A 15,149-nucleotide genomic window follows, 5' to 3' on the forward strand; every position below is an offset into this window, starting at 1 on the left:
AAAAAGAATATAAGTAAGAGAGAGGATAATAGTTAAATAATAAAACTGAAACAATTAAACAATAAACAGTAAAATTGATTAAATATTATTTCCATTGATTAAATATTATCTCAATTGATAAAATTTATTTCCATTGTCAGATGGTTTGACGTGTTAAGCACATGAGATTTAATTTAATGTGTTTCATCCTCTTAATAATCTTCATTCATATATTTATTTTTATGTACACGCACTTACACACACACACGAATACACACACACATACACGCACACACACTGTTTAAAATAATTTCTTCAAGCATTCCCCAACTGTTCAACAGCTTTCGTGTCATTATGAATACACATTGACATTGACTAAAGTAACAAAAGTATGTAACATGAATAACAGGAAAAATAAAAATAAATACGATAAAATATTGAGAGATCACTCGTGACAATACATTTGGACGCAGCGACGCTATAATAACAGAAGATTCCTAAAAGTAAACGAGAGTATCTGAGAACACAAAATAGAAGGCGCATCTTAACAAATCAAGTTTCATTATAATAACAAATCGATTACAATAACAAATTTCTTTTGCTGTTTGCATGGATTTGTGTGAACAGTAATAATTTTGCTTCAATAGCACAAAAATTTGCTAAGAACACATTATTTTGCTTTAACAACAAATTAACGTGGTTCTAAAGACAAATACATTTTTTCTATCTTAGCAACAAAACAAATTCTACTCTAATAATAAATAATTTCTAAAACTGGTTGTATTAACTAAATTTTATCATTGCCATGAATATATAATACAGTAGCAATGACAAGTTTGTTACAACAGTAAAATATTTTTCTCCGTGAAGATATGCAATTTTTAGTAATTAATGTCTTGTTAATTATTGCGAAAATTGCAAAATAGTACAGGACTTTTCGACTCAGTGTAGTCCGCTCTATCTACAACAACAAAAGCGACACAAAAGCGATTGACCAAAACTTATGGGACACTCTGTATACTGCTAGCTAGCTTTCAATGCTAGTTAACTGGTCGAAAACTCGTTTACTATTTGTATTATGTTCATGATTTATTCAAGTATCCCCAATCTTCTTTGACCATATCTGCCAGCTTTTCAGCAATCATAAAAATAGGTATATTTGTATGTGCTGATATAATTTCAGGCATAATGGAACCATCTGCTACTCGCAATCCTTGAATGCCAATCACCTGCATGAATTTTATACATTATAAATGACATATATATATATATGTATATGTGTATGTATGTGAGCGTATGCTCGCACAGGAATATTCAGAGTTCATTGTTACAAATGTTCTTGAATTTTAATAACATTTAATGTACACTTTAAAAATTTCATGAAATTTAATGTACTTTTAAGTTACACAATTTGAATTTAATTTCATGACATTAAATTTAATGTATTTTTATGAAATTTTATGAAACATAATGTACTTTTCATAAAATTTTATGAAATTTAATATATACGCGTATACAAAACTATTGTAGAAATTAGGAAAATTGAAAACGGTCATCAGGGAAAATCAGAGAAAAGTTAGGGAATTTTTCAAAATTTTTCGGAAAATTAAAATTCTTGACTTTAAAGAAGTTTAATGTGCATATATACATTACACCTATATACGCAATTTAGAAATACTATCATTTTAGCAATTAAATGCAAGTAGTGTCAGCAACATTAATAGTAATTTACATTGCTATATTAAATTGCTCTTTCAGTAAAATATTTAACGGTTTCCAAATCAGTACGAAACTACCAGTATAAAAAAAGTTCAAAATATTATTGGAAGCATCAGGAAAAATGATTAAATTTTGTCTGGAAAGCAAGGAAAATTATGGAATTTTAGGATGAAAAATTTGTGGCAACTCTAATATTTATTATAGATTTGAAAGGAACAAGTATTTTCTAATGCATCTTTTAACAATACCTTTAATCTAGGATCGACGACAGCAGTCGGATCTTCTTTCGATCCCATCTTGCAAGTGCCACTATAATGATAGATAGTAAGAGATGCCGTCCTCATCGCGCACTCCCAATAATCGTAAGAATCATACTTATAGTTTTTACATGTAGGTAAAGTATCGTTTATCAATCGTGAATCATACAGTTTCATTGCTTCCGTTTGACCGACGCTTATTGCAGCTTTAATGCCGTTTATCATCGTCTTGACATCTTCCGGATTGTCGAAGTAATTTGGCACGATCTCAGGTTTAACATTAATGTCGTTGGCCAATAGTCTTATCCATCCACGACTTTTTGGTTTTAATAACATCGGTAGTATGGTCCAGCCGTAAGTGGTGATATATTTGTTCCATATCTGACGCATTGCATTGTTCAAACCCATTACAGTCGGTAGAACTATATCTCCTTTCATTCCACCACCAATAAATAGCAGTTCAATGTCCGGTAAACCATGAAGTTTCGTTGAATGCTTTGTGTCAATGAAAGCGAGGGCTTCGCACCCACCTGGGATCGTTAATGGTCCCGATTGTCTAATCAGAAAGTCTTTCATATACGGATGAATGGGATTCATCATATTATCTGTTCGAATACTTACTGGCTCATCTACTGTCCACGTTAGATCGCCAAAAGCTACATGATCCATCAGATTTTTACCAACCGGCAAATCCCGGACGACGTTTATGCCGAGCTCACTAAGATGTTTGGCCGGTCCGATGCCAGACAACATTAGTAATTGTGGTGATCCGATGGCACCCGCGCATAAAATTATCTCTTTACTCGCAAACACCCTGTTAATTCGACGATGTTTGATAAATTCCACGCCAATCGCCCGATTTGTATGACGATCAATCAATATTTTTTTCACCTTGCTTTCACGTGTCACATGAAGATTCCGGCGATTTCTTGCTGGGTGTAGATAAGCTCTGTTGCTGCTCATGCGGGTGCCATTTATCGATGTGGTCTGCACATACGAAAATCCTATCATATTCTTTCCGTTATAATCCAATTCCGGGTATCCCAGCTCTTTGCCAGCATCTAAGAAAGCCTTTGCCAATGGCGTATGGAATAACGAATAAGAAATATGTAACGGTCCCTTAGTTCCGTGATAAATATTGTCTGATTGCAGCTCTGGGATATCGATTGTCTCCAGCTTTTTGAAGTATTTGAGGACATCCTTGTAAGCCCAACCCTTGTTCCCCATTTTAGCCCATCGATCATAATCCTCGGCGCCTCCTCTGGTTGCAATCATATAGTTTAGCACACTGCTACCGCCCATTACTTTGCCTCTAGGCCAGTTACACCTGTTGCCTTCCATGCCAAGACAATACTTGTTGGACGATTTAGTTTGATACTTCCAATTGATATCGTTGCTTAGCTGCAACATGTGAACGAGAAGCGGGATATCCATAAGAAAATTCTCTTTAGTTCCAGCTTCGATCAATAACACTTCAACCTGATGAATCTCACTTAACCTCGCAGCTATCGTGGCACCGGCCGTTCCGGCGCCTATTACCACGAAATCGTACATTGCTCCAAATTGCGGAACCATATCCGGTATTTCGTGGTTCATATAATGTTGACCTTGTTGTAGAAAATTTAGAGCTCCGATACCAAAATTAAATATATTCGTCAACACGCGTTCGCTCGTATTATTGCCGTAAAGATTGTGGTATTTGTTCATTATCGGTTGTCTGCTCGACTGCAATGGAACAATTACGGCGGCGGCACTGAGAAGGTAAAGGAGACTCGGCATCTTGTCCGGCGCAAGTTGATTATTGACTATTGGATGTGTCTCGAGTGGGGCACGATAATAGAAAACAGCACTTGGACGTTCGCCTGGCATATATACCGGCGTTGAGGTCCATGTTTTACGAGTGTCACTGTATGCGTAAATATCCATATCACTACACAATCTAACAAACAAGAAAAATATATCGGCGTATACGAACGATGTACACGCCGTTAAGAAAAAGATATCTTATATCTGTTTAATTAATTTTACGAATTTGATAATAAGGAAAGAAATGACATTTTGTATCTTTTCGATTTTTGGTTAAATCCAATAACAGTAATAACGTAATAAAAATAATAGTTCCCATAATTTATTATATTTTTATCAATGTTACGATCTTATTAACGTAATAGTCAAATTAAGATAGAATTTTGGAAGAGATAAAAAGATAGATTTGTTATTTCCAGATCCTATATCTTGCAAACAGATTCGCGATTTCAGAATGCTAAATTCATATTAAGATTTGCATTATTCATGAATGATGGAAATGATTTGTTTTAAATTCATTCTTTGACCATTTTTCATATTTAATCGCCAAATTCTTCTTTTAAAGGCTTTTTTTTGAATATCATATATGTTTGAAAACTTCCTCCTTTACAAAGATTAAAAACTGATTTATATAAATCCTGAGAAACTGTAAGATGATGTGGAAATAATTGCGAAAGAATAAATACATTAGGAAAATACCAATCGAGTTAAGTAATCGAGATATGTGCTGATCGTGAAATTTACTATTAATAATAATTAAAAGTAATATAAAAGGCTCTGTAGTAATAAGCAAAAGGTAGTATACAAGAAGGGCAAAGAGCCAATGACGTAAATAATAATTAACTTTGATATCAAAGATTATATTCACGTATTCATATTGTTTTAATCGATAAAATATTCTTTACGAATATGATTATTTTTAAAACAAGTTATTTGATGTAATCAACAATTTATCTTCGCTAAATATAAGTATGGTATATTAATAATTAATAAAAAAAAAAACATCGATAAGAATTTTGTTTTAAAAAAACGATTGAACAATGGAAATTAACTGAGTATAAAAATGATAAATGCCACTTTGTTATTTGTTATTTTATGATTTAATACAGAGATGACAAAAGAATTATGCTACTCAAAACTTTATTAAGAATATTTAATTTAATTTAGAGTTTGGAACATAAGCGTTTTGTTAATGCAAATTTTTCAAATCGACGTTCGATTCTTCATTTCGACTTTTAAGAACTGTAGTAAATTATTTAGAAATTATAATTTTTTGAAAGCAATATAACTTTCAAAATTTGTGCAACAAACAGGAAACTATCGGACAAATTAGGTCGAAATTAAAAAAAAAATAAATAATGATTTATAAGTATGTTGATGATTTTAGAAAAAAAAAGTAATCTTTTTCCATTTTCAATAATCGAATTATTTTTTTAATCTAATTTAATCTGAATTATAAAAATTTGAGCACACGAGTGTGCAATTATGATATTGTATAATTTATTGTGCTTTAATAAGATATTCTATCATTTTTAATGTATTTTCTTTGAAATTCGAAACTCGATTTTTTTTTCATTTTCTCTGACAATGAGAGCAAAAAATATCTATTTTAAAAATAGTTTCCTTTAAATTCTAAGCAAGCCTAATTTTAGCAATTGCGTCGATTGTACGTATGTACAAAATTACAGCTTTTTTCCTCTGTATCCTTGAAATAGTTCTTTTATTTGGATTGGACTCGTGATAAATTCTTTGCAATACCGGTTTCTTTCTCGATTGTCAAGATTCTTTAACGGTGACCCTGACTGAGGCAACTGTTGACTAAATAAGTTTTTGCCCAAACTTCATTAAATTGAATTAATATTTATTGCCAAAATTTTATACGATTATATGTATGCACGATTTAATGCAATATGGAAATATTATAATGGTCATCACATGCATTTTCCCTACTGTATAATCGTAAGATGTATCGTAAGAATTAGCCAATCAGAGCTTGCATTTTTGATAATTCTTGACTGATTGACTAATTTTTTCGGTGATATATCTTACTGTTAAAAGTGTGATCTTACTGGAAAGTGTGTGCGGCAGCTCTACAGAAAAGTTTAAAAGTTCCAAAAAGAAATCAGAAATAACATTACAAAAATGCTAATGCGAGTCTGTATGATAATTGTTTCGAAAATCTATATATTTAATGATTGATTACAAAGTTAAAACTGTCTATGTTTTGACGCTAGGTTTGGATCCTCTTCAATGAGAAGAAGATGCAGTAAGCAAATGACTAAAATATTATAATACTATAATAATTTGAAGCTAATGGGAAACTTTATTATTTATGAGTATACTTTTATTTTCTTTATGAAGAATATGCGAGATATATTAGAGAATAACATGTTGAGTTTATCTCTGCTTATGTAATTGTTACTGAGATATTATTTGGAATCTATGTCAATGTCACATTTAATCAATTCGCACATATATGAGGGGAGGAGATATTGATAAAATCTCGGCATTTAAATTTTCCATATAAACAGATTAAACTGTGTCTATAAATATATGATGAACTTACAGTATTACAAATACTAGATGGGGTGAAAAGTAACCTCCTTGACCGCCAGAATGCGCCACTACTGCAAAAAAGTTTATGGTGCCTTGTAGTCCGTTCATATTTAGGCAGACATGCCAAGTGGCAGTGCGATACTGCCCTTAGTTTTGTTTTGAGAGCTGATTGTTGTTGACGTGTTTGCGAAAACGATTTTCGTTCTCTCATAAAACATTATTTTTTGAGAGGCAAAACGGCGAAGGAAACAAAAGAAAAGTTGGATAAATATTATGTGGCTAATACTCCGTCAGATTACACCGTCAAATATTGGTTTCGAGAGTTTCGTGGTGGCCGCAACTCCACTACCGATGAAGTCCGCAGCGGCAGGCCCTCCGATGCGGTTACCGAGGAAAATGTCAAAAAAATATATGAAATGGTGTTGGCTGACCGGAAAGTGAAGGTGCGCGAGCTAGCAGATGCTACAAAGATTAGTACTGAGCGAACACGCCATATTTTGGGCGAGATTCTGCATAAGAAAAAAATTTTTTTCATTCCCAAGGAGGTTACTTTTCACCCCACCTAGTAATTAGCCACGTGGCATTGTGCTGACAATAAGAATATCACATTATTATTTAAAAACTTTTTTTGTAGTGTCTGCAATAATTTGTGTTTAGTGATTTTTTTGTGAGATGGAAATGACTTATATAAAAAAATAGCAAGTGTGTATGAAATTTTTATTTATGAAGTAAATTTTTCACAAGACATATTCGAAAAAGCTTTTAAAATAATGCTATAAGTAAATCGCAAATTTATGAGTATGAATTTAATCATTTCAAAATGAATGACATGATAGAAGATTAATCGCTTTCTGATTACTCTTCCGCAAACAAAATCACAAAAAAAAATACGATAAAAATGTATAAAATGTTATTTTTAAAACTATTCTAAAAGAGTATTTATAATATCTATTATTTAATATTGTTTATTTGTATTGCGAAATAATTTTCGAATGCAAATTGTGAAATACTACAAAAAAAATTGTGGATAATGACTATATTCTCAGCGTAATATCACGCGGTAAATTGTTTCTCGTGATACTGCTGATTTGTAATATTTTTCGCTCTAATTCATATGACAAAATTATTAATAATTTATATTCTCGAAATTTTTGAATACTCTATCGTACAAGACATTTTATAACATGGGTTATTTCATTGATTTTTCATATCTAGTTTTCAAAGTTATAATATAGTTTTAATAGTTACATTTCAAAAACTTCTGTATCGTTTTATATCACATTGATGAAAGTATACTTGTGCATGAATAGAAAATGGTCTGCGAAAGTCTTTTATATCTTTACTTTTCAGTAATAAAATTTTGAATAGTATTATTTCTATATACTTGCCAGATCCGTAAATTAATGATGATACAACACAAAATAATAAATAACCATAAATATTCGTCAACTTTAATTGATTTATACTTATCTGTTTTCTGCCCTCTGTAGCAATTCTTACAATTGTATAATGTATTAATAATTTTTAATATAAATAATTTTTTTATAATTAATTTTTTTTAATTTATTCAAACTTTGCAAAAATAAAATGTCACTAGCATTTCATTAATTTTTCGGTATTATGTCTCTTATAAGCATTTTATTGCAACGACAATATAATCTTAAATTAAACGTACTTTAAGAATGAATGAAATATATTTTATTTTTTTCTTCGAAATTGATAATTTTTTTGTAAGATCAATATATCACATGCACCTTGATAGATATTTGGAAACCTTAATATGTCAAATGTATAATTACATCATGTATTGATGTAATTATTCGCCATTGCATTACACGCCTCTTATTTAAAATTCAGAGCATGTAATAGGCCGTCAGTATCGTAATGCTTACTATTGTTACGTTATTGACATACGTAGCGAACATTGCGACAATTCATCGTATGATGAAATAGTTTTATAAGCAATTACAATCATCATTTTATCAAAAATTACGAATTGGTTAAGGGAATGCTGGAGTGACCAAATTGTCGAGATATTGCAGATCGATATAAATCTCTGAATTTACTGAATGAAATCGAAAATCTTTTTACAGAATTAAAGTAGACGTAAAATTGAGAGGTGCTGCATGAACTTTACACTAAAATCGAAAAAAAGTTAAAAATTTAGGGGAGATCTAATAGACTCATTTTTCAGTTTCGAATTTTTATAGACGAAATTAAGAGACTTATCGAAAAAATGAATTCTATACCAGTTACTACATACATTTGACTGCCTAATAATGTTTTAATAATAAGAGGAAACTAATAACTAATATGAAAAAAATGCATTTTTCTAATGTATTCCATCTGATTCAACTAGCCTCGAGACCGAGGTAATTCGATTAAAATTATTAAAATAAAGATTAATATATTTTAAGCTACATCTTTGGCTACATATTAATAAAACTTTTATAAAAATATATTTTAAACACAAACATTCGCTTCGCAGGACAAAACAATACTTCTTTTCGCAAAATTTGTTCATTTCGTGCAAAAACACGTCGAACAAGCCTAGTTTTTGAGATTGGACATGAGGGAATTAAACTTATAACATTTACTACTGAGGAAAATCTCTTTAAAGAAATAAAATTTTGAATAAGTACTATAAGAGTCGTCACTAAATGAGTCATACAGTTTTCATGCTGTGGTTAGTCTACTATCCCCATCCGTTCATTTTTTAAATACATAGTATATTAAATACATTAACAATATACGATAACAAAGACACATAAACAAAAAAATCTGTTGGACTTTATTAAGTAAGAATTACACTTACTATCTAAGTAGAAATCAAATATTTCAGATAATCATATACGATATTTTGTAAAACAAAAACTTTAAGAATAAAAATATTTACTTTACGATTTTTTAAAATTGTGGCATAACTTCTATCATAGATATGTTCGCAACAAGATATACTATTACAACAGACTTAGCGACAGTCGCTGTGTGCTCAGACGCCTTTACACGTGTCTTGCGTGTTTTGTAACCTCGATTATTCTACCTCTTACCTCTATATTCAACTGACCCCGGTCTCCCCTACATTTTTTTAACTCAACTGTCATCTGACGTAGATGTTTCTTTAATACAAAAGTTTTATAACTTAAAAAAGACAAAGCGACAATTCAGTATTTAGCGCTTTACATGCACAAAAAATACTGAATTTACAAACAATACTGAGAAAAACTAAGATTAAAAACTTAAAAAAAAAAGATTTACATTGATTTGCAAACTATGTATATAACTCTGAGCGAGAAGATTCGTAAACAAAGCAATAATTATGTTTAGCAGTAAGTATTTGATTTTGCAAGATATGGCGTTGCAATATGTTAGATAAGAACAGATGCAGACGTTTGAATGAGAATAATGTAATAGCGTTTTTCACACACTCAATGCACATTAAAGCTGTTGTACACTAACCTAATCTGAATGTAAAAGTGAGATATCTCAATTAATAAAATATGTATATATATGTGTGTGTGTGTGTGTGTGTGTGTATATATATATGTATATATATTTTATCAAATATCACAATAAAATGTATTAAGGATTTCGCGGTTTAATTCGTTTCTATATTTTTATCAAACGTATATCTTTACATCGATTTGTCATCCTATTTGTTGTTACAACGGCTTTGAGTTGCGCACCAGTAAAAAATGCTATAATTAATGAACTAAAGACTATTATCGATGTATTATCAACATCAATCAAATTTGGCGGTCATTCTAACATCCCTTTAAATGAAATAGTTTCCAATCAAACTCTTGCGAAATATCCATTAAATCTAAATTTGTTTAAGAATTGATACAAAAATTATTGTTAAGTTATTGAAAAGTAGTATATTGCAATAGTTACATAAAAACTGTAAAGAAAAACTTTCAGAGATCTTTTTAAGTAATGTAGTTACGTCATGAAAGTAAATTGCAAGAAATGGCAGTAGAATAATAATTATATCTTCCGTTGAAAGAATTTTTTCTGTCGGGAAATTATCCATGAACTCTTACATTACACGATCACTATATATATTTATCGTCTATATGATCATTTTATAATTTACAAAACATATGAGTGTGACGTCTATATGATCGTTTATATGATCGTTTTATAATTTATACAAAACATATGAGTGTGACAAGAATAAAAAAGATAAAATTATAATAAATAAAACAAAAAAAAGAAAAAAGTATTTTCTTTTTTATTATTTAAATATCATTTATTTTACAAATATAGAATGTACAACAAAAAAACACAATTCTTAACAATTTTTATAGTCACTTAGTTAACTTTTAGATTAATTTAGCGTTTGACTATAACAGACAACAAAGTAACAAGTAGCAAATATAATTATAATCTCACTCAAAAAATCACTGATCAATATTAGTTATATTTTAACGTAATATTATTAGGTGTTGGAATTAATTCGTAGCGTTTTTTAATGAAAGAATGTTATTTATTTCACATGAGCATTAAAAAATACATTAATGAAAGTACTTCCCATCACTTGTAAAACGCTACGAATTAATTCCAACATCTAATATAAAGTGTATATGTACATTTAGGTAATAAAACTTATACATTATCTTATTTAAAAAAGTTAAAAACGCTATATTTATCATATGGCACATAAGAAAACTGAGAAAAGTGAATGCAAAGATCGGTCCAAAATATTAAACTAAATAGATTTTTATGAAACTTTCATTCAACATTCTACTATTCTAGATCATAGAATAATACTAATGAAAGGATTTTATGTAACAGAAACGATGGCACGAGTAGAATCTACTTAATCCTACTTCTCGGAATTTGAGAAAAAAACTAATTAAAAAGATCAAAGAGCAGGTTATTTGAATGACTGAGAAAACTCAACTTGCGAAGCTCACAAAATTAAAGAATCGATAAGTAAAATTGTTAAAAAGAACGAAACATTGCACAAAAGGGCAGTACAACCCTATGTTCCAAATCATCATATTGGCCCTCCTGATCATCTCTACATAAAATCCTTTCACCAATACGATTCTATAGAACGTTTGGTGAAAATGTTAAACTAAAGAGATTTTCATGAAAATTTTTTTAGTTTAACATTTGACATCATTCTTTGCATACTCTTTTAATAATGCAGTACCTGAGAAATATACACATTAATCGTTTTTATGTAACCTCGTGACTCTTTACTCTGAACTGGCCTAGTTTTTATTACTAATTGCGTAAGATTTATTTCTTATCATTGTCCTTGCATTGTCCTTTTTCTAAAATTACGTTCTAAACAATAATCGTTCTTTTTATTATCGGTTATCATCGGATTTACGAATTACATATGCAATTGTGTTAAAGATGAAATATAATCGGATCATTGCACATTTCTGCCATCAATAACTTATCAATTATACACAATTTTTTGTGTAATTCTAATTATAATTTTAGATAATCAAGACTACTTCATTGTATGTTGTTTACATACAGTCTAGTCATTTTTTTACTGCACATTACATATTGTATAATGCGCATGGAATAATTATAAACGCAATTATATTTATCGAGACACATACGAAATTAGGACAACAAATTAGGTAGATAACATTGGTATGTCCATTATTGATATATCTGTCGCAGTCTTTTCGCGAAAAGGCTAACTCGCATCAGCCTTATTGCAGCCTAAACAGTGTCCGCTTGGAAGATTTCTAACCCATGACCTGAAGACAGTGAGGTGTGAGAACAGTCTTTTTAGAATGATCTTTTTACTGTAACTTCTAAGCTTGCAACTACTAAGCTGCAACTTCTAGTTAGGTCTCGAGCGGGTAGGATATGTTATTTCTTTTTTGTTCGGGGTAGCCGTCAATAAGCACTACTGTCCACATGATAGATTTCCTAACTTCTATAGTTGTCAACTTTAACGCTCAATATCTCGCAGGACAGTTCCCGATTTTCTTCTGTCAGATTTTTTCATTTTACACAAAAAAGGCTAGATGTTTCGTTAGCCTTTTTTGCAGAACGTATATCATTAACCAATACGGCTGATGTAAGTTACCTTTTTCGTGAAAAGTATGTCATCCTAATTGAGAAACGATCGTTGATTTCGCAAAAAGGCGCCGTTTTGCGTAAAGGCTACACTGTTAGAAATGTTCTTAAATTTAATTAAATTTTAAGTTACACAATTTGTACTTAATTTCATGACATTACATAAAATTTAATGTATTTTTCATGAAAATTTATGAAATTTAATGTACTTTTCATAAAATTTTATTCAAAATATATTAAATCTCATAAATTTAATGTATACGTTCATTTAAGTAATTATTGTAACTTAATTTTCAGTTAAATTATTCATTACTTTTAATTTCATAACCACGAGCTTCATTTACATATAAAGGAAGTTCGTGGTTACATTTTTAATAATAGCCTTTCCGTGACTAATTTCGTAAAAAGGCTGCGACATATCCATTATGATATGATCAGTCAATCGCAACATATCGCACATATCTGTACAATATTACAGTTCAAAATTTCTGACCATCTTTAACAATCTTCCTTTTTCTTTTTTTCATATAGGAATAATGTTCCTTTGCGATACGCTTGCATAATCGAAACGTCTGCAAACAAATTGAATCCTTATACATTATATTATAATACATTTCGGATCGAATCTATTTTTTTCCTTAGCCTTTTCTGAGCTCACGTTTAATTTCGTGATTAACTGTCGATGGTGATAGCCAATCTTGTTTAATGAGGTCAGCACCTTTTTCACCGATCATAATGACAGGAGCGTTTGTGTTACCACTGCATATCGTCGGCATGATAGATGCATCGATAACTCGAAGACCCGCGACACCGTAAACTCGCAATCTAGGATCCACTACGGCTGTAGGGTCAGTCGGTGGTCCCATTTTAGCTGTTCCTACCGGGTGATAAATTGTCATAGAAATATGTCGAATATGACATTCCCAGTAAGCATCGGTACCGAATTTGATGTGTTTACATCCCGGAAGTTTGACGCGATGAAGTTTTGAGCCAAATTGTTTAAAGACTTTTGCCTCGCTGACTTTGAGCGCAATCTTCGCACCTTCCACCAAGATGGCTATGTCCATAGGATCAGAAAAATAATTCGCATTGATAATAGGATGATGAAAAGGATTGGAACTTCTCAAACGTATAGTGCCACGAGACTTGGGCCTTAACAGAAGAGGCATGATGGTCCAGGCGTCTCGATTGTTAATTGGTCTGTAGACGGTGTTGTATACTTCGTCTGTTAACCCTAAAACTTTCCGAACTTGTATTCCCGCGTCAGAATTAATGGAGGCTGGCGCCATGTGGAATTGCACGTCCGGATAATCGATAGAGTGATTAGCATACTTTGTATTTACAAAGGCGTAACCTTCAACGCCACCCAAGGTCGTCATGGGACCTCGGCCGTTAATCACATAATGCATCATCATCGGAATCGCCTGAAAACGATCTTGAACTATAGCAACTGATTTATCGATCAAAAATGTCAAACCGCCCATTCCTACATGATCCTGAAGATTTTCGCCGACTTGAAGATCTTTGATAACAGGAATACCAACATGTTGTAGATGTTCCTTCGGTCCGATTCCCGATAGCATCAAAATTTGAGGACTGTTAATGGCACCTGCTGACAATATCACCTCCTTCCGTGCTCTTATTATTTGTCTGCGACCATTCCTAACAAACTCGACGCCAATCGCTCTCATAGTTAACGGATCGATCACGATTCTCGTCACGTGACTATTCATAGCTATATGAATGTTCTTGCGTAATCGTATAGGCCGCAAGAAAGCCTTCGCGGTGGAACATCTGCTTCCCCTGCGAATAGTTCCTTGAGATATCATAAAACCCGTCTGCTTTTCGCCATTTATGTCCCTGTTTTCGTATCCCAATTCAACGCCTGCTTGAACAAAAGCAACCACTAAAGGAGTCTTCCACGGCGATTCCTGTACTGTTAGGTAGCCATCGGTCGCGTGATATGGACTTCTCCGCAAGTATGGATTCCGATTGTCTTCTGATTTTTTGAAGTAGTAGAGAACTTGATCATATCCCCAACCGGGATTACCGAGCGATTCCCAATGATCGTAGTCTTGTTTATTACCACGCACATATAGCATGTAGTTAAAAACACTACTTCCGCCTATCACTTTACCTCTTGGCCAATTACAACGACCGCCCTTCATAGCCAAGCAAGCTTTACCTGTAGCCTCAGTCTTGTACTTCCAATCCAACGTGCTCAACTGCAAGTATGCAGCCAGAGATGGCACGTCTGTAATTTCGTTTTCATCTGGGCCGGCCTCTAACAATAGCACATTCCAGTTTGGTATTTCCGATAGTCGACTAGCAATTACCGCTCCAGCCGATCCGCTTCCAATTACAATAAAATCGTAATCAGAGTAGAGAGGGTGCCTGTCGATGAGTCGACTCTCAGGATCCAGTTGATCGTAACGATAGTAAGAAAGACCCGCAATTAACAATGGTACGAGCCATAAACCTGTACCCATTAAGCCGATAGCGCTCTTCAAGGCTGACGTCACTACTATCGCACTGAAAACCATTTTGGCGAAAATATAACTCTGCCTTGCGAATTTTTATCTCTTTAGTTTAACATCGCTGTATCATTGAATTTCATCGCTTGTCGTAACGGAATGTTGTAATAGAGGCTCTATCTACTGATCTTTTCAGTCTTGCGAACATTGAAGGATACGTCGATGTTTATATTTTTTATGACGCTTCCATTGATTTCGATGAATCGCTTCCATACTGCTTTGTTCTGTAATAATAATAATAATA

At 32.0% G+C, this 15,149-nt stretch overlaps 3 protein-coding genes and 1 long non-coding RNA gene across 5 annotated transcripts in view; 2 read left to right on the plus strand and 2 right to left on the minus strand.

Annotated features, from left to right (window-relative positions):
• The window catches only part of Flo2 (flotillin-2), a 117,221-nt gene that overhangs the window by 15,233 nt on the left and 86,839 nt on the right, over positions 1-15,149 (plus strand). The gene's annotated exons all lie outside the window — the stretch shown is intronic.
• LOC147911099 (glucose dehydrogenase [FAD, quinone]-like) lies at positions 55-5,094 on the minus strand. Its single transcript, XM_087408695.1, has 2 exons — positions 1,947-5,094; positions 55-1,208 (listed from the first exon to the last, which is right to left on the minus strand). The coding sequence occupies exons 1-2, from the start codon at positions 3,879-3,881 to the stop codon at positions 1,062-1,064; spliced, it is 2,082 nt and encodes a 693-aa protein (XP_087264821.1). The 5' UTR covers positions 3,882-5,094; the 3' UTR covers positions 55-1,061.
• Positions 6,733-10,997, plus strand: LOC147911100 (uncharacterized). Its single transcript, XR_015545957.1, has 2 exons — positions 6,733-10,762; positions 10,916-10,997. It is a non-coding gene; the product is annotated as an uncharacterized LOC147911100 (long non-coding RNA).
• Positions 12,883-15,149, minus strand: part of LOC147911101 (glucose dehydrogenase [FAD, quinone]) — a 4,075-nt gene continuing 1,808 nt past the window's right edge. The window contains exon 1 of the mRNA XM_087408713.1: positions 12,883-15,149. This exon is cut by the window's right edge and continues 1,808 nt beyond it. Coding sequence (XP_087264839.1) covers positions 13,010-14,914 — 1,905 coding nt within the window. The 5' untranslated portion in view covers positions 14,915-15,149 and the 3' untranslated portion in view covers positions 12,883-13,009.

The sequence above is a fragment of the Acromyrmex echinatior genome, chromosome 1 (genome assembly GCF_024713525.1).
Source record: "Acromyrmex echinatior isolate Ae372 chromosome 1, ASM2471352v2, whole genome shotgun sequence".
NCBI lineage: Eukaryota > Metazoa > Arthropoda > Insecta > Hymenoptera > Formicidae > Acromyrmex > Acromyrmex echinatior.